At 40.4% G+C, this 24,133-nt stretch overlaps 1 protein-coding gene across 1 annotated transcript in view; it reads right to left on the bottom strand.

Annotated features, from left to right (window-relative positions):
• The window catches only part of dntt (deoxynucleotidyltransferase, terminal), an 83,637-nt gene extending 59,782 nt beyond the window's left edge, over positions 1 to 23,855 (bottom strand). Inside the window, exons 1-4 of the mRNA XM_053333016.1 lie at positions 23,662 to 23,855; positions 17,574 to 17,748; positions 14,996 to 15,106; positions 782 to 952 (exon numbers count right to left, since the gene is read on the bottom strand). Of these exons, the coding sequence (XP_053188991.1) occupies positions 782 to 952; positions 14,996 to 15,106; positions 17,574 to 17,748; positions 23,662 to 23,855 (651 nt within the window). The remainder of the gene's footprint in view (positions 1 to 781; positions 953 to 14,995; positions 15,107 to 17,573; positions 17,749 to 23,661) is intronic.
• Between the last annotated feature and the right edge of the window lie 278 nt (positions 23,856 to 24,133).

Genomic DNA, 24,133 nt, shown 5'->3' with positions numbered 1-24,133 from the left:
TGTAGCTCCCATCCTCCACAAGGGAGTAACAAACCAACTGAAGAGCCACCTTTCAAGACTACAGGGTGTCAGTGTTTGATACTCAAAAGATGGATTTTGTTTTACATATCTGACAAATAGATGATCATATAATGAACTAAGGTGAGACTAATTTACTCACAGAGCCAAACAAAGACACAAGCACATCAACAATAATGACCTGCTGCAATTGAGTTATGAGCTGTTAAGTCATGTATATAAATGGTTTTCATTGTCCCATAAACTATATTACAATTGTACAGGAGTTAGCAAGTTACCAGTGCATTTCCTAACACAGGAATTAAGCTCAATGAAGGTTATTTTACTTTACTGCTACATTAAATGCCTGTTTTAATTTGCTAACTACAAAAAGCATCATATTTATTCTAATGACTGTTGACCATTTTTCAAAGTCCTTAGCCGAACCATTCTTCATTTCAGGCATCCACTGGTTTTAGATCATTTCACTGCAGTGTGCAAATCAAGTTCTAGAGACCTGAAAGTTGCATGAGAAGTTATCCATCAGAGTAAACATTGCAACATTAATTATTTCCAAGCATGGAATGTTGTTTCTCTTTGGTGAATATTTTAGATTTTGCTGCTTAAAAAACAACAAAACTTTGCATTCAGGAGCTGTGTTGTAAGAAAATCAAACCCAAACAACCAATGAGCAATCCTGTATGTTGTGAAATGATGGGAAGAAAAATATCTGTTCTATTTGGTTTATGTTATTATGTTAGTAGGGACGAAAGCAGTGCTGTACCTCCATGACTGCCTTAGTGTGATCCCCCAGGCATGGCAGGTCCTCAGTGGCCCCCAGGCACTCCACCGCCCAGGGCAGACTCTTCAGGACAGAAGCAGCTCTCCTGAAGGCCAGACATGGACCTTCGTTCTCATTGAATTCATAGCTCTCAGCAAGCACTTCAAAAGCATCCTACAGGGAAAGGGAGGCAAGGACGGGTGAAGGGTGAGGAAAAAGAGGTGGAGAATAAATTAATAATTTAGCAGATATTAGACTGAAAAAGTACAAATTTACACCAAAAAGGTAACAAGATGTGGGTAGATATAGGAAACACCAACCCAAGGAAAGAAAGCCAAGCAAAGATATGTCAGGTGTGCATTCACGTGTGAGATGCAGTGACCCGTAGAGAAAACAGACAGGGGACGGAACTCCCTCCAGTTCCTTCCTGCCTCCTCTATCACTCCCTTCTGTCTCTATTTCTGTCCCTGTCCCTGTCATTGTACAGTAGGACCTGGTGCATGTTGATTCTCTTCTGGATGACCGGACAGAGACATTAGTGGCTAGCAAAACACCAGACAGGAACCTGTCATTTCCCACTTGTTCACAACAGGCTCCCCAGGGGACAGCCATGGACTTTTCCTCTACAAAGGCAACATGTTCAAATGCTCAAACAGGCTTCAGACAGCATCATGAAATGACTGAATGAAGGAAGAGATATAGTAGAAAGCACTCAGAGAGAAAAGTAGTCACAAGAACCCTCTAACTTTAATTCTAAAGTAGTTTATTTTAACAATAGAAACTGTTAATAACTTTTTAGCCTGGATGTGGATTTGCATTGAAAAAGAAATACTGCCAATCTTTATGAATTTTGTAGAAACTCTGGGAATAGTAAGATTTAGTATAGAAGAATAAACTGTTAAATGTTGCAGGTGAGTCATGACCACTAAATTATGGATTTTTAAATTCATGGTGATTGGTCAAATGCCATCAACATTTGTACAGTTGCTCTGAGTGGAGAGGTGCTTGAGTCCTCAAAATGAGCCATTCACACAATGCATTCAATTAATTAAAAAAAAAGTCATAACTACAGGAAATTACACAATTCTAATGGTGAATGGTCTGGCAGCTAAATAATAACTTTTTTTCAGGGTTGTCCTAATTTGTCATGAACTAAATTTGGCAATGAATGTGGATTAAATATTTCTATGAGGACATGTTTTCTTTTCTTATTAGAAAATATGAAATGCAGGAAAATCTGTGTGGGTGGAAATGGGTTTGACCAAGAATTCGAAAAGAGTCGAAAATATATATTTCTTCTTGTTCCTACAGTTGAGCTTCACTGTGCAGAATGATGTATGTGCACAGTTTGTTTTCACATTCATCTCCTGAAAGTGGAAAGTTTCCCTGGGCTCACTGGAAATCTGATTTTAAGGGGTGGTCCCAAAGATTTATATATATATATATGTAGGCTGCATTGACCGATTCAGTCCGTGTTTGCAATACATCAACGTCGTCACCATGTTGGACCAGGCAAGACTGGCCTTTAAACAAACTCAAGTGAAGGGAGTTTTTCTGGATAAAAAGCACCATAAGATTTACATTTCTAAACTGATTTCAATAAGTCATTTTTTCCAATAAAGGGTTTATGATCTAAGTTGATTAGAAAAGTTTTGAGAAAGCTTGGTGACAGATGCTGTCATAGGCAGAGCTAATAAGAGTCTAGGGGAGGCTAAGGCTGCCCAAAAATGATGATGGAAATGTTATGCTAAAGCTTTTGGTGAATGACTTGGCTTGCTGATTGTGATTTGGATCCAATAGCTAACAGGTTATTTTGGCCAGAGAGAGAGAGAGAGACATTTGTTTTCTTGTCTTTCTGTGGGAGAACAAAAATGCCAATAATTTCATGAAATCTCAAATGGCCCTGGAGTATTGCACATTATCAATCTGATCTGTTGTTTAGTATTAATATAAGCTGCTTTCTATCCCATATTTTGTAGAGGAAAAGGAAAGCTCATCACTTTTTGTACTCCACATAGATCATAAGCTATTGAATATAAAAATGAGTTTTTATCCAGAAATACTGTGGCTCACCTTTTACTTGTATTTATTTACAGGCCAGTCTTGCCCAATATGGGGGCGACATTGACAGTCCAGTGACCAATGCAACATACTCTATATACTGTATGTCTATGGGTTGGAGCAGAGAAGAATTCATCACAACTAGTCTGGAAGCCAATTCTAAACCAATATTCAATTTACTTAAGGATGTAGAAACATGAGGCCATTAAGTCACTCAAAACTGACTTTAAAGTGAAGTAGTTAAAGTACTGTCCAGGTAGGAGGAGCAAAAGCCATTTTAAGAATTTGACCATAGTAATTATTGTTTTTTTTTGTTGAAAGAATGCATTAGATACACATTATTGTTCCAAGCAGAATATGTTTATGTCTTAATTCATGTCTGGAGGGGTTCACCTCATATCACCTTAAGTTATTAGAATGTGAAAATATAAGTACCACATTAATGAACACATGGTGGCACTATCCTCATTATCAAACCTCAAAATCCAACTGAAGTCACATTTAATCATCTTTCAATGCTGCTTTGCTCCTTTTTGACTCAGCCAGCTGGGGGGGCTTGTTGATGATTTTCTTGATTGACAATAATTGATATGATTGACAGGCTACCAGAGTGCTGGTGTTACACAACATCAAAGACAAAGTAAACAAACTGCTGTAAGTTCTGTTGTGGCGACTTGCAAACAGAGATATTGATGACCGAGCATCTAACGGGTCCAAAGTGACATTTTCAGGAATGTTTACATGCTGTTTAATGTAATGCAGTTGAGCAGCTAATTAGCTACTTAGTAGTGGTGCACTGTTCCCTACTGAGTGTTTGTTTGGTGACTATCTACTATCATCCACTGAATGTCTGAGGTCTCTAGTTTGTGGTTGAAAAGTTTCTTGAGGTTGTGATTATTCTAGAGGTTGAGAATGAGCATTTTACTGTATACAGTGAGGTCAGGTTTCAAAAATGGTCTCACTACAATTAAATGGAGCTCAGCTTTCCAGTCATACCATATTTAAGCAATGCCAAGATTGTTCAGGGATACAAATACACCATTTTTAGAATAGAAGACAAAAACACATTTATACTGCATGCAAAAAACTTCATTGGATTAGCATACGTCTGTAAAGGGGAGACTTGTGGGTGCCTATATCTATCATTCAGATATCTTGAGAAGAGAGGCCAAGTGACCCCTTTGACCAAGAAACTATCTTGACATGGTTGGTGTGATAGTTTAGCTTCGTATAATGTCTTAGGTCATTCATCGGATACCAGAATCGTCACTCTAGATTTAAAACTGAGCTCACAGCCTCTTAAAAACAGTAATGTCAGTTGGGGACACCAACGTCCTTGGAGAGTTTAAGAGGTTAAAATAGATAAGAAGAAAGAGAGTTGACCAGGAGAGCCAATGTTGGTTGTTGTGGCTCTTGTTTTGTGTAACAGGATGCTATCAGGCTCAGTGTGACCATCTGCTCTGTCTATGATTATAGCCACATTATTTGGTGTATTGAAATAAGGAGCCCAGTTACAGATAACAGCATCCATCATGAAACCAACTTCATTCACGCTTGCCTTCATGAAACACTTTTATTGTCACACTTCCCAGTGTTGGCACACAGCTGTGCATTTGGCAGTGTTCAGCTACACTGCCTGACAGTTGCTGTTGCAGAACAAAGTGGAGGAAAACATGTCACAATAGGAGACATTAGTATTATTATTCATTAGTTAAACTGGTAATATTTGTATGGAGGCTCTGACCAAACCTTTCAAATCAGATTGATGTGTCTCTAAGATGCCGAGCAAGCTGATGCTGTGATGTATAAAGAGCTGCAGGTGTGTTTTGTGCCTGTAATGTTTCCCCAGTTATTAATAAACAGCCTGAACATTTGTGCTAGTCGTGATGGGATTATATGAAATTAGGTGCCAAGCTCAGTTCTTCATATTCAGCCACCATGCCTAAAAAACATTTAAAACAGACATTAACAATAAATGATTGGACAAACTACAATATGTGACCATTTACGCCAACTACTCGAAAAAGAATCTCTGTAGCACATGTTAAAAATTTCATGGGAAAGTGACATGATACAATTATCACATCTCACTCATTTATAGAAGCATAACACAAAATGCTAATGTGTCGCTGCATGAAGATCCTTGGGGTATTGTTCTTGCCAAAACTCCTTAAGCATGTTGTGTTAAGAGCGTCTTTAATTGAGGAAAATGTGATAATTGTATGGGGGGGGGGGGTACATATTTTTGATACACTATGTCACTATGTTGCTGATATTTGATATTTGGTGTTTCCGACTCACAAGTAACATACATAAAACATAACATAGTGTATTTATTTAAAGCTTCTGCCCTTAGGTGATTACAAATGGGCAATAGTCTCCAAAACACAACAAACAGGCCCTTAATATACTACCAGCTAGCAAGCAATAGCATTTTCACACTGCATCAAAAGTAGTGTACTCATAGACTGGTCAGCTGTGCAGCAATGTGCTTGTTGTAATTACTAGAACATGGCCATTGTATGTTCCTGTATACCCAACATAAGGTTACACTCCTGCATACACAGTATTCTCTTCAAGTTGTTTCTTTGCTAATACTTGGTTGCAGATAACACAATATACACTATAGTAAAAGAGGAGCAACATGGGCAGTTTAAATGGAGTGCTTATTTTCCATTTGTCATATGTTCAAATTGTCTTTTCAGCTTTCACTTCTTTAAATTTGATGTTTGACTCACTTCCACTGATTCATTCCTAATCTGTCTGGCATTTTAAGCCAGGTTGGTGTTCTTCTGAGAACTCATGAGCAATCAGTGGCCGGACCTACATGAGGTGTCTGTGAAAATAATTAAATTCAAGCACGCCTGAAAAACAGCACCGACCTGAAAGCATCCAACAGAGCTGCAGACGTGGGCCTGACGCCCTGTCTATCTTTGCCATTTTAGCCTCCTTTTTTTTTTGGTAAGATTTCCATCTGATTAAAAACATACACTTGCATTTGAATCAATCCCGCTGTCTTCACCTGCCATGTACTTTTCGCACATTACTGCGACACACTGCTTTTCCGGGGGGGGGGGGGGGGGGGTTCAGTGTGTGGTACATTACAAAACCTAAGCTGAACAAATCTGTTGTAGACACTGAATGAGAGGCACAGCTGTTTTTTTGCTATGCTGCTGGAGTACACAATGTTTTGTTGTCATTGGGATCGACACTACCAGCAACCCCTCATTTCAGAGATTCATTCAATTCAACAAAAATATTGCTTGGTGAAGCTTCACTAAAACAGGCAACTGAGTGTGTTGGACCTTCTCTAAAACCTTAGACAGCACAGGGACTGCAGAAATTAGTGGGTAATCTCTTGTGACATTTGGGTCAGCGTTTCATATTATGCTAACTCTAGCATGCCGCTACCCTGCCCTTTATGAAATGCATGAATCAGTTTATGTTTAAGAGGAAGACACACTAATTGAAATAGATATTAGTGAAATAGCATACATCTAATGCCTTTGCACAGTTTTTGGAGAAAGAGAAGTCGCCACAGAGCCTCAAGCTGAAGAACTCTAAATCCCCGGACGTGGACCTTGATGCAGCCCAGTGTGACCCGAGCTCAGGACAGACTACGCCATATTGATGCTGTGGTTTGCCCCGCTCTGAGGTCACTGCACCACCCGCAGTCTGGTGCAGACATGCAGCCTCAGGTCAGTGAGCAGCAGACTTTAGTCCAGCTCACCCAGGAGACGCACTGACCCGTTTACTGCTGCACATGGAAAAGAAGCGACCCTTTACATCCCGGCATGAACATAACACACACACACACACACACTCACACACACACACACACACACACACAAAGCAAGGCTCTCCTCACAGCATGTGGCGAATAGGAGAAGCAAGCTCATAATTGGAGAGGTGAGAGGGCAGGGTGTGTTACAAGTAGTTTGTCTAGATGTGTTAGGCCTACTGCTGCTTCACTTGTAATAACAATTGCAGGGTCATTTGGTGATTGATTGAACTTACAAATACATATATCCTGTACATAAATGCCTGACAGTGTGAGCCAAGGACAAGATCTCCCCTTTCTGTTCTGCAAGTATTCATGTAGATATAGAAACTGAGAACCAGATGTAGCATTTTTGGAGTCACATACAAAGTAACATAGGTGTAAATCAGCATTTAAACAATATAATAGCAGCTGCAATACATCTTTTTGCTAACCAGGCTAACACAATCCTTGACTGATCTCTCTACTGAAATCACAGATATTGATCCTCTGATTTAAAGCTGCTATAAGTCATATTTTATACTAACAATGGGTCACTAATCATGACAAACCTACAAAGAGATTACTGGATTGTGCAATTCCCCTTAGCAATGGAGCATTATATATGGAGCCTTTTAGCGTCTTACAGCTAATTTTGTTTTACAGGCCGTAACTTTATTGTTTTATTTCGCTCTCATCAGATTTATTGAAAGCTAATCTTGCTGTGTGTCTGCTGGATGTGTAAACGGGTAACTGTTGCCCCAAAGTGACAAAAAAAATGAATGGAGATTTAATTTCTAAAATGATGGTTTAGTGATTAAATCTAATGTTATTTTGATACTTGATACTAATCCAGCGGTTTCATTGCTTATTGGATCTTGTTGCAAAATGTTCACCCTCAAGAAATGAGTATCTCCTAAAATGAGTGAAACATTTGAGACAAGTAGAACACCCAATTATCACACGTAATTATCTCACATTTCCAAAGACTATGTATTTTAAGATCTTGCACAAACACACACACACACACACACACACACACACATACATGCTCTACAGCCAGTCTGTCAACTGTCATGTCGTCGTAGCAGCCGCATGGAGTCAGCTCTGCGGGCTCGAGAAAACCACGCTGCATATGGATTCATCTAATTAATGAGGAGTTAAGTCTGGTAGGGAGACTTGGTGTGTAGGGACGTTGATATAGCACGCCGATTTACCCCCCGCCAACGGATATCACGGACATGCCTGCGAGTCATGTTCGCACAGCAGCCCGCCTCGCTGCATGTGCAAAAAGGAACCATGAAAGGAGGTCAGAGGACCCACTGAGAAGAGTTTCAACAGGATTAACAGCTAGGAGATGGATTTAATCTATCCTCTATCTAATGAACAAGTGGTGGCCATAATTCAGATTTTCTTTTTTCATGTCATTCTAAAGTTTATTTCAAATAAAGAAAGGGAGTGTTTCTAATTTAATTTCTTGTAATGGAGTTATTCAAAAGAAAGTCAAAGGCATTTTGATATGAAAGCTAACACTTGGGGATTTGATCTTGACAACAATATGAAAACCTGAACACAGAGGAGCAAAGTGAAATGGCAAGTTTGACCCTTTTCTCACCTTTAAATGTTTTTTTTCTGTTGTAAAGTTGTAAATATTGACTTCAATATTAACACCCCCCTCCCCTCCTCCTCCTCCTCCTCCATTCCCTCTCCACCCATCTCCTCCTCTGTGATGCTTGTCCTATCAATAAGTTGCAGGCCTTGTGCTGAAGGGAAACAAATTCAACAGACTCTTTTTTTCTCCCCTGCCCTCATTATTCTGGCATAGTGTGTACATGCTTGTATGTGTGAATGTGTGAGTGTGTGTGTGTCTATACTGTATGTGTGTGTGTGTGTGTGTGTGTGTGTTGCCATCAGAGGAAAGGCATTCGATGATGCGCGTCAATCAGCCGAGACACAAATGTCAATTTTTATGTCTGTGTATGTCAGGCTTATGGTGAAATTATGACAGTAGGAGACTCAAAGCTATAAGCAGATGAGAAAGAGAGGATGTAGCCTTGACTTGTGTGCGTGTGTGTATGTGTGTGTGTGTGTGTGTGCGTATGTGCACAATGATAGTGTAGATATCCCAGTCACAACAAGAGTAAGAAACAAGAAGAGCAAGAGAAGCACATTAAGAAGATTTAGATTAAGGAAGGTATAACAAAAGGGCAAGGGGAAGTGATACTAGGTGAAAGATGGGGCAAAACAAAAGGGCAGGAGGAAGTGATACCAGAATGAAGGAGTGGGTGTGAGAGATGGTGAGGGATAAAGAGGAAGCAGCAATGAATAAATCAATAGTGCATGGTTGTGGAATGAAGGGCCGCTCGCTTGCCAGTGTGTGACTGACACCTCACTGGGGCGCTGCCGTCGACATGATGCTCATCCTCATCCTTCCTGATCCTGATGTTTCCCTGCACCACCTATACAGTACTTCCTCCTCCTTTACCAGTACACCCTGCTGGCCCCCGGATGCTCCTCTCTTCCTCTCTATTTCCTGAAATCATTACAGGTTGTTATTTCTGACACTTCTCTCTGTCTATAGCGGATCCCTCTCAGCATAAACTTCTGTGCACATGCGGCGTACACACAAAGCAATGCCCATACATACACACACACACACACACACACACACACACACTTCGGTTCAAGCCACGGCCATGCTCTGTTTTGTCAAATAACTTGGTTTGGTTGAAAATAAAATAAAATAAAGTTCAATTGCACATGAGTATTCTTTGTCCTTGGCTATTGCTACTATAACAAGCAAAAGGATTCCATTTGAAATGCTACTTTTAAATAGAAGAAATAGTTCAACATTTCAGGTAATATGCTTATTCGCTTTCATGCTGAGAATTAGATGACATTACTGATACTTACCTGTGCTTTAAGTATAGATGGTAATTACCTTAGCTCTGCCTTAAAAGCCTTAAAGCCAGGGGAAGAAGCTAGCGTGGCTCGTCCTTACCTTCCTGCCTGCCTATGGGATAATAATTAGCTTGAAGTCACAATACCATGTTATTTTTCCATACCATTGTTAATGTTTTTTTTATATTTTTCTGCTTTTTAAATACTTGTAATGTGTTTTATGATGACCCTGCTGGAGCTTTTTCCCCCCTTCTCCGTGAAGTTGTGGCAGAAACCTCCACTCTTTCATCTGTACACAAATGACAAGTTTAGGTGTATGGAGAGTTAAGTGCTGTAAGTATTTGCTTGAGAAACAGTGGCAAGGTGTGACCTTAACAAACAAGATATAATGTGTTGTTATTGAGCTTTAGAAGTGAGCTAATCATAATCACTTAGGTATCTCTAATTCCATATTTAATGTACAGACGTGAGAGAGAGAGGCATCATTTAATTCTCCACAAGAAAGCTAAAGTGTATTCATCAAAAATGTCTTGAAATCCCTTAATTCATTCAATGTATTCTCTCATTGAGTGTTTCCTCCATCTGTGAAGCTCGTTCCTGCGTTTTCTATCCATATTAGTATCTACTACAGCACATGGTAGAAGTTGAAACCTTTGTGATCTTAAAGAAACTACTGCTTCCAGTAACTTGAGATCTTTCCGCATCACCAACTTCTTAGCTGTAATCTGCCTTCTAAAATGTTTACACTCCTCAGTCCTCACCACTTTCTCTGCTTTCTCTCTCTTGCTCTTCTTCCTCTGCTATGAAGTATGGCCACAGACACACAGCTCACACACAGCTCTGACTCACCTCATTCCCTGGAGCTGGCCGAGAGAATGAGGGAATGTTTCTGTAAACATTTAGTGAAGATGCTAGGAGGAAAAAATAAAAATTAAATTGATGCTGGTGTGAAAGCTATACTGTAGCTATGTCCTGGGGTTTGATTTTTTCTTTTTTTTTTTTTTAGAAATGATTCATTTCAGAGTTGTTTGGAAGGAAGTTTTTTTTGCTTTTTCAACAAAACCCAGAAGTTTTGTTAGTTGCTTTGTTAGTGCTTTGTAGATTATGTGTATTGTCACGCAAAGCTCATTTATTTTATCTTACACTGAATCAATTAAGCTTCATTTCATAGAGCTTAGAGATTCTGATTGGATTGGCTGACCTGTTTTTTTTTAAGGAATACACACCTGGAAAAATAAATATCCCTCTTACATCATTCTTTCTTACAGTTTAAAGTTGACAATTGAGTAAACTGGAAAGATTTGTATCCACTCTTCAGTCTGCAGTATTGATTTTAAACACTACCACTAGGGGGCTCAAGAGTCCTCCAGAATCAATTCTAGTAGCATCTCTCTGTTGAGTCTTTGAGCTCAAATGCTGGATTGACTGGGAGTTTGCAAATAATAGCCAAATAAATACTGCAAAAAAACCAAAAAACACAAGACTTGAAGACAAACCCACACAGATGCGGTTGCTAGGTGACAGTGGCAGCGGTTAACCCTAGCACACAGCAGGACAGGTACCAAAATACCGCTCATGGACTGGACTGCTGCGTGTGTGAGCCAGATAAGCAGCATGAAAAGAAGCCAGAGAATAATGTAGCCCCATCACAGTTACTCAACAAGTTACTGAATGATCATTTCATCCATGAAAGCTCAGATAATTACCGTTGTGGTTTTGTTACGAGTCTTTGCTGGAACGGGTGCAGAGCCATAGCCATGCATGGTTTTTAGATATGACTGAGGTCCAGATTTTTTTTTTTTTTTTTTTTTTTTTTAATGGAGCTTGTTTACTGCATTCCTGGACCAGGAAATGCCTGATGGGGACGTGCTGTGCTGCTGCTGAACACTTATTACACAGCAAAGCAGTTTCCTCTGTATCTGTAAACACCTGACTGTGTGACTTTATTCTTTCACTTCACACGATGGAAAGGATGGAAAGTGACCCCTGCTTCTCTGTGCTCCTCTTCTCTGTTCTTCTCTCTGTTCTCCTCCTCTCCGTTCTCCTCTTTTCTGTGCTCCTTCTCTCTGTTCTCTTCCTTGATGTGCTCTTTCTCTCTGTTCTGCTCCTCTCTGTTCTCCTCCCCTGTTTTCTCCACCTGTTCTCCTCCTGTGCTCGCCTCCTCCCTAATCTTCTATCTGTTTTTTCTTCCTCTCTGTTCTCCTCCTCTCTATTATCTTCCTTTCCTTTCCATTCTCCTCCTCTCTGTTATTTTGCCTGTTATCTTCCTTTCTGTTTTACCTCCTCCCTGTTCTTCTGCCCATCCTGCTCCTCTCCTCTGTTCTCCTCCTCTCCATTCTCTCTCTCTCTCTCTCTCTCTCTCTCTCTCTCTCTCTCTCTCTCTCTCTCTCTCTCTCTCTCTGTCTCTGTCTCTGTCTCTGTCTCTGTCTCTGTCTCTCTCCCTCTCTCTCTCTCACTCTCCCCCCAGCTTTCTTCTTCTCTTATTGTTCTGTCTCTCACTATTTTCTGTAGAAGGAGGGATCAGGGAGGTTGATTAGACCTTATTGATTACATCACAGTATGTTGCTTGAAGATAATTTAGAATGACGGGTTGAATTAATGCATGTAGCTGTTATGAAAACACAACAAGAGTACCAACACACATCCCTGGTGTGATTTTAAAGGCTATAAGCACAGGGTTTTTTTTAAATTTCTATAGTTGTAAGATTCCTTTAAATAATTCAAATAAGTGAAATTCTGCATACTGTATCAACACTGATGCTCTCATTAATATTGTTAATGAAAGTTTCCCAGCCATAACACATAACACAGCTTTTCCTTAACTTACACCACACACAGCAGGCTGCATGGTTGACGCACAGATAGCTGTCTTATTGAAAGCTGTTTCATGCCATTCAAATGCAGAGAGACAGTGAGGAGATGAGGGGAAGTGGAAGGGGAGGGGGGGGGTACCTGCTTGCTGTCAGGCTGTGTCAGGATAAACCAGACATTTTCAACTCCTGATTATACATTTACATAGCACTCATTTTTTTCATTACCAAATAATTACAAAGGTCTGGACCTCGGTGACCTCGTAGCTGGCTCCAGCCACGAATGATTGCTGCATATAAACTCCAGTTTTGTGACAAGCGTTAGAATTTTTTAACTGTTGCCAACGTCCTCTGAACACTACATTTTACTTGCTAATGTGTGAGAATGAACTATTGACAGCATTCATGAAGGGAGCGGCAGTAATCCATATTTGGACACTTTCCCACGTTCTGACATACTGGTTGGCGGCAAGGCCACGGAACAACTGTTGTCAGCATAACTGCAAATCCAAGATTGTGAGTTTTTCAATATCTTTAATCTGAGCTTCGATATATGCATTCACCTCAGCGAGTGAGAATCATCGCATCAGCATAAATTAATTAGAATGAATCAACTGTTTTCTGTTAGTTACCTTGCGACGATCGCTGAGAAGGAAAAGATGATTATCAACCTTTTAAATTACCACTTCATAAATATATGCAGAGAAACACATGAATAAGTGCAAACACAGACAGACATGTAAACACACTAATACTTTACACGTTGAGATCTTGCTGCATGATTAAAAGCATTTCTATTAGATATGTATTCACAGTGACTACATCATTACCGTAGACTGTAGGACAGATCAAGGATAGGTTTACCATTGTGGATCAATAGCTTAGCCCTCATTAGCACTGCTACAATACAGCAGATCATTTCCTATCTTTTGGTGAGCTGTTGCATATTTTTTAAACTATTCGATTTAAATAAAATAAAAAAAACTGCTAGATTTTTTTTGTACATCTCAATCTGACTTAGATATTTCAAATGATTGCATTTTATCTGGCTGTTTTACCTGTGGCTGTCTTAAGACCACATCTAGCACAACCTTTCTCTCTAATCAGAAAGTCTTCTTTGATGTGGCTTTATGTGGGGATAATGAGTTAATCATGGGGATAGAGAAACTGAGTGGGATTGCTAATTATGGAGTTAATGCTGTGGAAAGAAACAGGGGATAAGAAATTGCACAGCAGCCCTCCCCAGGTGAGACATGTGTGGGTGTGCACATCTGTGTGTGTCTGTGCATGTGGATAAACATGTGTGTGTGTGTGTGTGTGTGTGTGTGTGTGTGTGTGTGTGTGTGTGTGTGTGTGCATGCGTGCGTGCATGCGTGAGAGTTTCAGCAAAATGCATGCAAGCACATGCGGGTGAATTTCTGTATACACGTGTGTGTGTGTGTGTGTGTGTTTGTATCTATTATGTACATTTGCTGTTACTGGGAGCTAAAAAGTCATTATGAAACAGATGCCTCACAGGCCCTCGGTAAGCTGTGCTTAATAGGTCTTACAGAAACTCATCAGTGGGTCTCCACACTCCCACACAAACACACACATGGGTTTGCCAATCACCTCACAGTGATATTGCACATGCTCAGATTTCATATGCTGTGGCATTAAAAGAGTGCTTTCAGATAACAAAGAGAAAGATGGCAATTAATGAAATGCAAAGAGTGTACCGAAGTGTGTTTTTGCACACATCTCTTTTTCTATTTTTAGCAAGTTTTGATTGTTCCTTCAGGTCAGCAAGTAATTACGCTTTTCATTATGAATTAATCTGACAATTATTGTGTGATTAATTATTTTCCAAATTAATCATTAAGTCTAGAAAATGTCAGAAAATAGTGAAAATGTCACACTTCCCCATAGCCAGAGTTGACATCTATAAATATAATTTTTGTGACTAACAGACCGAAACCAGTATCCAAATTATAAAAAAAAAAAAAAACTGAAAAAAGCAGCAAATCTTCACAATGACTGTTTGGCATTGTTACTAAATAAATAATCAAATAAAAATGTTGTGGATTAATTTTCTGCACCGCTCACAATACTTTTTCAGGGTGGTTTATTGTTTGTTATTTGTTCGTTTAATGCATTGCTCGCTGCATTGTTCCTATTTTCTAACTAGTTAAAACATAATTTCCCTTTTCTTTCACAGCCATCATCATCTGAGCCAATCAGCCGATTAACCACTTCTCCCTTCTGGGAATTTGGGAACTTGTGTGTCCTTCCTCAGCCGCTTCCGCCCACCACATCCACCCCATCCGCCCTGCAACACTGCCCACCAGATGGCAGGGGGGCCAAATCCATCACTGCTTGTGAGGAGTGTCACGTCCATCGCCCCATCTTGGCGTAGCGCTTGGCGCCTTAGGGCGTGTCCGTGCCAGCCCCGTGCCAGGGATCGTGGGCATGTCAGCTGTTGCGCCTCCAACGTACCGCAGCTGCAGATGCTACTCATTTGCAGGTTAATGTATTTTCAGGGAGGTTTGTGTCAGAGCGCTGCTGAGTGAAGCGAGCCAGCCATCCAATTAGAGCAGAACAGATTAGGGGGCTTTTTACATTGCTAAGTCAGAGCGACAGCCTCTGGTGGGCGGACATGTGAGAGTGGCGTTATGTCCAGAGTGAGGTTAGGTAACAGTTCCTTACTGTGAAAATCTTGTTGTTGTTTTCTATAGTTGTCCGTCTCTGGCAGGCGTATTGAGAGACTGTGGCCACAGCAGTGGGTGGAGAACCTTCTGGCAATGTGGGCAAGGTGTCCTGTGTACAAAAATAACCAGACACTGATAAACACACAAATACATGCACGGCCATATATCATTTTAATTTCTGAGCCACTGCAAATGGTTGAGAGGCTAAATGTGTAAACGTGTATAAGGCTATTCCTGACTTGCACAGAGCCAAGAGTTCAAATTGAATTACATAAAAATGTAGCCATTTGCCTTGGAGAAGTTATTTTTATGACTGTGTGTCTCCAGGGCAACAGGCTAATGACACTCATCTCACAGTCTGGTGGCATCCAAATCCATTACGCTACCTAACCCGTGGCACTACAAATCTGCTTGCCATCATCCAATTTGCCTCCTGTAAATTGCCTTTTCATTCTATGAAGAAATGGTTCCCCATTTGTAATATATGTGTCAAAAGGATTACCAATGTAATATTAATATTCTTGCAGACAATTAGATATCACAAAGGGAACATTGCGTCCATAAAATTACCCGTGGATTGGGTGGGAGAATGATACAGGGAAAAGGAGGAAGAGGAGGAAGAAGAAGATGGAGAAATTGTCACCACATCATGTTGACTGAGGCCAATGCTGCAGAAGGAACAGGGGTGTCTCAAAAAGATAATGAAAAGAGCTAGTACCTCTCACACTGTTCGGTGGAATCAATCAGTAAGGGATTCAAAAAATGTTCATCATTTATTCTCTGCCAGGAGCCTTTCCCGTTGTCAAAAAAAAAAAAAAAGAATAACTTTGAATATATTTCACGGCACAATTTTTCTGCCAATCAAAAGTAAAACTGCCTTAGAAACTCCCAAACTGTACTCCTCTAAATACAACAGGGGGTTCTCCATCACTTTTCCACCTCTGCTGCAGCTTGTTTAATCCAATATGGGATTGTAAGTCCATGGAGACAAACGTGTGTGCATCAGCATGCAGAGGTTGGTTTTCCCCATCTGGGCTCTGTTATTATACAGGCCTATAACTCTGTGGAAGCTAAAGCTCTCAGACTGATCTCAGAAGCAGCGTATCCCCTCCTGGCCTTCTCTCTAGCGTCCCTCCCCACCTTGGCTGTATGGCTTAGATGTAACTAAACTAATGTGCGCAATCTACATGTGCACACGCAGCCTCATTTCTCCACATACCAGCTGCTGGGATGATAAGGCACAGTAAGCATTGCTGGACATCACTCCTGCACCCTCCTCCACATTACAGGCCCGTTCTTGCTTTCCATGTTAATGCCCGTCACGCAGGCGGAGAAGAAGCGCACACTCAGACAGGTTAATGAAATCCTCTCAGGGGCACTGAGGGGGGCAAAGGTCACCAATGTCCCACTTCTAAAAAGGGAAGCTGCTTGCCTACACACTAAAATACAAACATCATCCTCAGACAGCCAGCCCACCTGTCTCTTACAGAGTTGCAACTGCAGACACATGTTCACACACCAATCTCTAAATCCACTCTCTGGCAATCAATCCATTTTCCCCACCTCATTTTCACCACTTCTCCATTTAAACAGGCTAAACAACCTCTCTAAAACGCCAGAAAGGATTGGAAAATATTACATTTGAATGGGTTTAAATGTTTGAAATTCCTCCCTGACTTGCTGTAGAATATTTATGACAGTAAAACACATTGCATTTGAAGACTATCAAGAAGAGCCGCAGGGCAAATGTGCCCAAGAAGTAGCTTAGTTTGGGGAATATTTTATTTCTACATGGTAGCTCCTTAAATGAATTGATGGATGGATGCAGCCGAAGAGAAGAGCGCCACTGGTGTGCCAGCACTTACATGGCCATGTGGAAACAATGCTAGGAACCAGACAAAAGCATTTTCGGGGTGGGGGGGTTATTTCCTTTCATTTGAAGGCATGGCGAATGTCACTGTGACCCGTTAACGCTGTCAAAGGCTGTTAAGAGAAAACATAGATGGAGCCTTGCTAAACGCGACTTCAGTGTTTCTTTCTCTCCATCGTGGGAGGAAAAGAAGTCAGTCCATTTAAAGCAGGCAACATATTTCTTTATTTTGGACCCATATGCTGCCGAGCCCTCGTGGTGTCATCCGCAGGGGGAATATATATATGTGTGTGTGTGTGTGTGTGTGTGTGTGTGTGTGTGTTTCGGCTAGCCCTGACGTCCAGCTGATGGGTTTATTTGACACAATATGGTGGAGGTGAAGCGTGGTGACATGAGCAGAAGCTGAAGGAAGTTAGATGTGTCCTATTTTTTAAGTGCTCGCCATCAGTGGGTTGGAATTACGCGATTGGCAGGGAGAGGAAGAAGCTCCAGCATGTTTTGTCTTAACACTCACACATACCTACACATAATATTAAAATATGCATCACTGGCATGACAAAATTATCAAATTATCTTAGGGTTTCCTGTTTTGTGGTAACACACTCAATCAAAGACTTCCTGTTTGGTTAATAGTGCCATCTAGCGCTTCCTTTTTTTTTGTTGTTGTTAGCGAGGTGGTTCTGAGTTATTGGTGACACACACAAACCTGAATGAGGTGTCTGGTTTCCACAGCGACAGGTCTCCCCGCTCCCATGCTGTCAGTGAACCAGCTGATGTCCAACACCTGCATCATGGATAGATTCTTCAGGCCACACCCATTCAGCCATGCCCACAGGGATGAAGCCTGACTGTCCTCTGACACCACATGAGTGACCTTATCGCTGTAAAAAGGAGACAAGATGTTAGAAAGATGAGAGGTAAAGTGCAAGTTTAAGGTTATCTCTATAGGAGATCTATACAATTACTGTCTTTGTGCTGACAGATAATGCATTGAACCAAAATGGTAAAGTCGTGAGCCGTAAAGCCAAAACAATGACCTAAAAGACACTAAAAAAGCATGAGATTCATTACTGAAATACATCAAATCCAATTTCCCCTCTTGTCAAGTGATCTATTGGTATTGTAAAGAATATTGATTGTTGCCACTTTACAACCCCTGACAACTTGGGTTTCAATTATTAAATATTTCTTTTTGCATGTAGTAAATGAAAAATAAACAATAAATGAAGTTTTGATGAGAAATATTGTTATGTATTCCTTATTAGGAAATCAATAGAGTGTTTCAGAAGTAAGAAAATGTTGTAATATCGCAGATGATTAAAAATCCAGCCTTGAAACATAGCTTCTCTCAACAGTATGTCATGTAGCTCACTTAAAGGACTGCTGTTTCTTCAATATTTTATGCAGACTTTAACGAACATCACTTCCCAGGAGCCCTAGACCACCACAAGCTAGTAGTTCGCGCATTGTCACAAAGTAATTGTTGAATATTGTTTAAATCACAAAGGTTTATTCATTAATTTAGCAAGTACTGTAAGTGGGTGCCGATTTGTCTTATAGACTATGAAGAGTTAATTTCTGGAACACACTTTTCTTTTCTTTCAAAAGACTAATGAAAGACATTTTGAATAAAGGAGTGCATTGAATTATGGAGGCACGGGGAACAGAGGCTAGACCGGATGCAATGTCAGGACTTTGACTCCCTGCAGCTCAGCTAATCTGCATCACCAGGACAGTGTGGGTGTAATTTCATCAGATTTGACTGACAGTAGCCCAACGACCCAAGCTTCCAACTACCATTGGATTTTAAAATGTTGCTTAATTCAATGCATCTTTCTCCCACCAAGGCCTATGTGCTTCAAACCAGTGAGAAGAGCATACTGTAGACAAAAACACAAACACATACATCTTTTTTCAAGGTCTTTAGGTAATTAAATGCAAAACATAAGCAGACAAAAGCATCAATACCCTGTCTATTGATTAGTGGGATTCACGAAATACCTTGAATAGTTTATTTGAAAGATCTCCTTCACTGCTGAATTTAACACATACAAAAAAGAAAGTTCCTGTCCAAGCGGCAGTTGTAGAGCAGAGAGATTCAAGTGAGGCTTTTGAAATGCCATTCAGACTTCAGCATCATGGTCTTACTGGTAATATTTTAGGATCAACACTGGGTGAACAGCAATCAGCGCAGACCCTCAGTGCCTCCCTTCACCGTTTGATAGCTGACTCATTCAACCAGTGTCTCCTACAGCTCCGCCGAGACTTTGTCAACAGATTTTTTTTTTATCAAGGCCTCCTCCACTTCTGCCTCCTGCCACGGAGTATAACTACCATACCCAATCAGGGCACCCAGCCGTGCATAATTACTCTCAGCACGCTCCTCCTCTTCCTCTCTCTTGGGCGTGGGTAAATCGGTGGAACGACTCCTTAAGGAACATCCCGGCAGAGCTCAGGCTGAGGCCTAATTGGCCAAATCACTGGCGAAACTAATCCTCTATCTGCTTGGCATACCGGGCTGGCCACCAATGGTCCATTTTAAAGAAAAATAAATCCTTACCAGGACAAAGACATGAATATAGAGTTTCCTCGCAGCGAAGAGTCGAAACACAATTCTGGCCCTTTGGTTTGATTTTCCTCTACAAACAGGCAACGTTGCTATGTGGAAACTAAATTGCAGATTATAGAAAGAAAAAGTCTCCTTCTGCCATGTTTACCTAGGTATAATCCAGCCCTGAATTTGGATCCTTATCTTATGTGCAGCCTCACAGAATGTAAAATGGCAGATTGGCATGCAAATGAGCGAGTATGGAAGCCCGGCACCAGATTGTACTTCCCAGAATCAGTGGGACTCCGAGCCCAGACACAAGGACAGGCTAAAGTCAATGGGCTTTGATATGGAGAACTCTTTTGAGGCGTCACTCTACCTCGTTCCAGTCAGCAGTTAGCCTTCCAAAAGTGAAAAAAAAACAGGCACATCAAAGACGGAGTATGTCCAGAACAGATTTTTACACCATGGCGAGGTTTCATCTGTGTGCATTTTACAGCTGCTCTCATGAGACATCTTCACTGATAGATATGATCACTGTACCCAAGAACACCAGCTTAAATTCCTCACCCTGGCAAGATAAACCACATGAGGATGTGGCCAATGACGTCATCAACAGCCTCTGTGCTAACCCCCCGGAGGGTTCAATGTCAGATATATAAAAAAAGACATTATGAAATATGTGTGTGTGACATATATGGGGGTAATGCATATTGTGTAAAATATAAATGAACCAATAAATTGTGAACTCATTAAACATGTTTTACACCATACTTATTTATGGTTACTTATCATGATAAAGTTTCATTGGATTTCCTTTTCATTTCATTAAATAACCTACATTTCTAATTCAAAGTGTCCTTTTTCAGAAGTTTTTTGGTATTTCTCTCTGAGCTCACACTTCAACACTCAATGAATTTCACTTTTCATGACGGTGGTGGTGTCACCAATGGTAGTGTTTCAGCCAATCACATGCCCCCCTGCCTCTCCTTAACTCAGCAGCTGAACATTTAGCCAGTTAGCACCTGTTAGCTAAAGCAACAACAACTCCAAAGTAATTCTAAATAACAGCAGCAGCTGGTTAATTCAAAGTTACCTCAGCAGTATTTTCATTTAAGAAAGGATATTCCTCAAAAAAAGACAAGAGTACAAAAGAAATGGCTAGTAGCACCGTAGTAACACCGACAACAAACCTCACTGTACGGTGTATTGCTTCACCCAACTTAAAGTAGCATAAACATTGTCAGGAGTTTGAATTTCTGTCATATTGCTGAAATATATACAGTGGGGTAAATACGTATTGAACATCTCAACATTTTTGGTTTTTACTCAAGAAATCCACACATATAAAGAAATCAAAACATTAAAGTCCATAAATAAAGTTATGTGTAATCAAGTCGAATGACAAAGGGAAAAAGTATTGAACACACTGAAAAACTGAAATGTATTTAATACTTAGTGGAGAAGCCTTTGTTTGTATTGACAGCTTCAAAACTGAGACTGTAGTGCTCTGGTGTGATTTTGGCCCATTCTTTTAAACAGACTACAGCACATGCAGGAAGTCTTCCTGTTTCTTTCACAACAGGAAACTTTTTAACTATAACAGTCATATTCACTACTGAATTTTTATATTTCACAATATTATGAGTTGTGAATTCAGTTGTGTGTATGAGTGTTTCAGTTGTGTGTATGAGAGCATTTCAGTTGTGTGTATGAGTGTTTCAGTTGTGTGTATGAGTGTTTCAGTTGTGTGTATGAGTGTTTCAGTTGTGTGTATGAGAGCATTTCAGTTGTGTGTGTGAGTGTTTCAGTTGTGTGTGTGAGTGTTTCAGTTGTGTGTATGAGAGCATATCAGTTGTGTGTATGAGTGTTTCAGTTGTGTGTATGAGAGCATATCAGTTGTGTGTATGAGTGTTTCAGTTGTGTGTGTAAAAGCATTTCACTTGTATATGTGTCTGAATTTCAGTATAGTATGTGAGTATTTTTGGTTTCATATGTGTATGTGAGATGAAAAGTATGTGTATGTGAACAAAATGCAACAAAATGAATCTGTTAATTCATTTGTCTCCATTAATTTAAAAGGCGAAGGCTAATCACTGAATTGACAACACACATCAGACCCACACCCATCTACAAACCAATCAATGCCAACTATAGGAAGACGTAGCCCATCTAGGTGCTGAGGACAGGACATAGGTATGCCATGTAAACTTCATTATTGCACTCACTTAATTACAATGTGAAAACCAAAACCAACCAGATCAAATGTACTCATTGCAACAAAAACACCTTGGTTCAGACTTTCAAGTGTGAAAAGGCGCTCAAATATATCTCACAAATTATTCAATCATTTAAAAACTGTAAACATTTTATTTGTGTGGTTATTTTGATGATTTTCTTTTTTAATGTATGTGATTAGTCTCCTGCCATTCATGATAGAGCATTTAATATAGGTCATCAATCAGGCAGAACAAACATGGGTTGGATACATGTTCATGTGCAATAGACTTAAAATTAGGACAGGTGTGTGTGTGTGGTGTGTGTGTGTGTGTGTGTGTGTGTGTGTACGTATGTATGTATGTATGTGTGCAAAGCATGAGTTTGGTGTGTGTCCCAGTGTGTAAACCAGCACATACCTTAATGCACAGAGGAGTACACAGTGTATAAGACCATATGCCCAAGGCAGTGTGCCTATAACTTGTGTAAGACTAGATACGGGAGGTGTTGCTATCAAACTACAGCTGATATCAGTTTTGTCGGCTTGCAGAATTAATGTCAGTTTGAGGCAGGCACGCTCTACTTCCTGTCGTTGGTTTCAAACAATTGTATCAAGCCAAGTGTAACCGTAGGAGCGCTCAAGCTGTGTTTCTGGGAATGCTGCCATGGCCAAGCTGGCGCACGGCTGGCAGGCACACTTAGACACACATTTAAACACACACACACACACACACACACACACAAACACACACAGTTATATACTCATGAGGACCCTTTATTGACTACATATATGGGACCAAAATCACATGCTTAACCTCCAACATTTTTATAACACTAAGGTTACTGTAATTTTAAAAACTGGCCCCACTCTGAATGCCAAAAAGTGAAAATAGTCCTGGTAAAGAAACGAGCATAGGAACACACACACACACACACACACACACACACACACACACATACACCTGCTCACAAGAGGAGCTCAAAGCCTGAGTTTTAGCTGCCCAGCGTGGAAAACAAAGTCGACACTTAAAAACGGAAAGGTTGCATCAACACTATCACTATAGCCTCAAAGGAACATGAGTCTGAAGTGTTGTGGATGTCAAGCCGAGGACTTCTGCTGCGTTCACAGTTTGGGATTTAAAGATACTTTCAACTAGAGACAGAGAAAAAGGATGAACGCATGCTGCTACCATAATTAGTGCACAATACTGTAGATGATTCATCATCGCAAGGAACAAGCTCACAAGCTCCCTGAACGTCTCTCCTTAAGTGCGACTTAAGAAAATAACTTTTGCCAAACTCATTAAAAAAGTTTTTTTCCCAAAGTTTTTAGCTGCTTTGCAAACTAGTTGTAGCTGGGATAGCTCTTTTTTTCTCATTCCTAAATATATTTACTATATATAGGAGCTGTGAGTTATAGCTGAGGTGGAAAATCCACTAAGGTGTTGCAGGGACTGGATGGATGCCCTAAACCTGGTTGATTAAGTATTCATGAGCCTCTGGTGGCTGGACCTTAAGTTCTTCAAAAAAAGCTGGACTGGAAGTTTTTAAGAAAACAGCACAATGTAACTGATTTTGAACTGTCCTTTTAAGCAGTAATGGGTCTTTTATACAGTCTATGGTTGGGGTCATCCTTGATTGCTAAATCCAAAATTGTGTGCACCGCTTATCATTACATTATCTATTTTAACTGCTTCTACAGACTATAAATGAATGTTTATTTAAGCATGAAAATAAGCCTTCATTTTGCATTTATTGACCTGGCTGTTAGTCATACTATCATGCCCAACCAGCCATTTAATTAGTTTTATGACCTTCCATTTTACTGGGGTTATAATAAAGGCCTTGAGGGCTAACCAGAAGGTCAAACCATTCATGCTGGTACCCAAAAAAAAAATCTGAAAATACTCGGGCATCCCTCTATGCTGTACATTAGTGTTCTCTCCTGAGCTTCACATTCAGAAAAGCTTTTAAGCACCGAGCCATGCTCAGTCAGTGAACAACAAAATGGCAAGCTTTTTTTTCCAACCTGAGGACGTCGTCCACAATAAAGCCCTTTGACCTGGCCAGCTGGGTCAGAAAGCTTCTCCTGCTGCGGCCCATTTTCTTCTCCACCAGGTACAGTCTGACATCCTCAAATTTCACCTCTTCATGCCTGGGGATGCCGGCTTCCGCTGCCCTAGACCGTTTCCTCAAGCGAGGCACAACAGGAGCCTGGAACATCTTTTTTGAGATGAGCTATCCAATGTATTTCTGCACCTCTAGGAATTTCTGCTTATATGAGCTTCTTGTTGTTGTGTCCTATGTAAGTTCCATCCAGGAAAAACACCCACTTTGGTAGTGCCACAGTTATTTATTTCACAGCTGAAGATTTTTTTTTGTTTGTGTTGTTTTGGGGTTTTTTGCCTGATAGTGTGTCAGTTGGAGCAGAGTTGGCAAGAGATGGCACACAAGAAAAGCTTCTGGCAACAGGTGTTGAAGATTTGGTGTTTACCAAAAAA

Source organism: Scomber japonicus, chromosome 14 (assembly GCF_027409825.1).
Source record: "Scomber japonicus isolate fScoJap1 chromosome 14, fScoJap1.pri, whole genome shotgun sequence".
NCBI lineage: Eukaryota > Metazoa > Chordata > Actinopteri > Scombriformes > Scombridae > Scomber > Scomber japonicus.
Note: the sequence above shows the minus strand (reverse complement) of the source record. Positions and strands in the feature narration are given on the sequence as shown.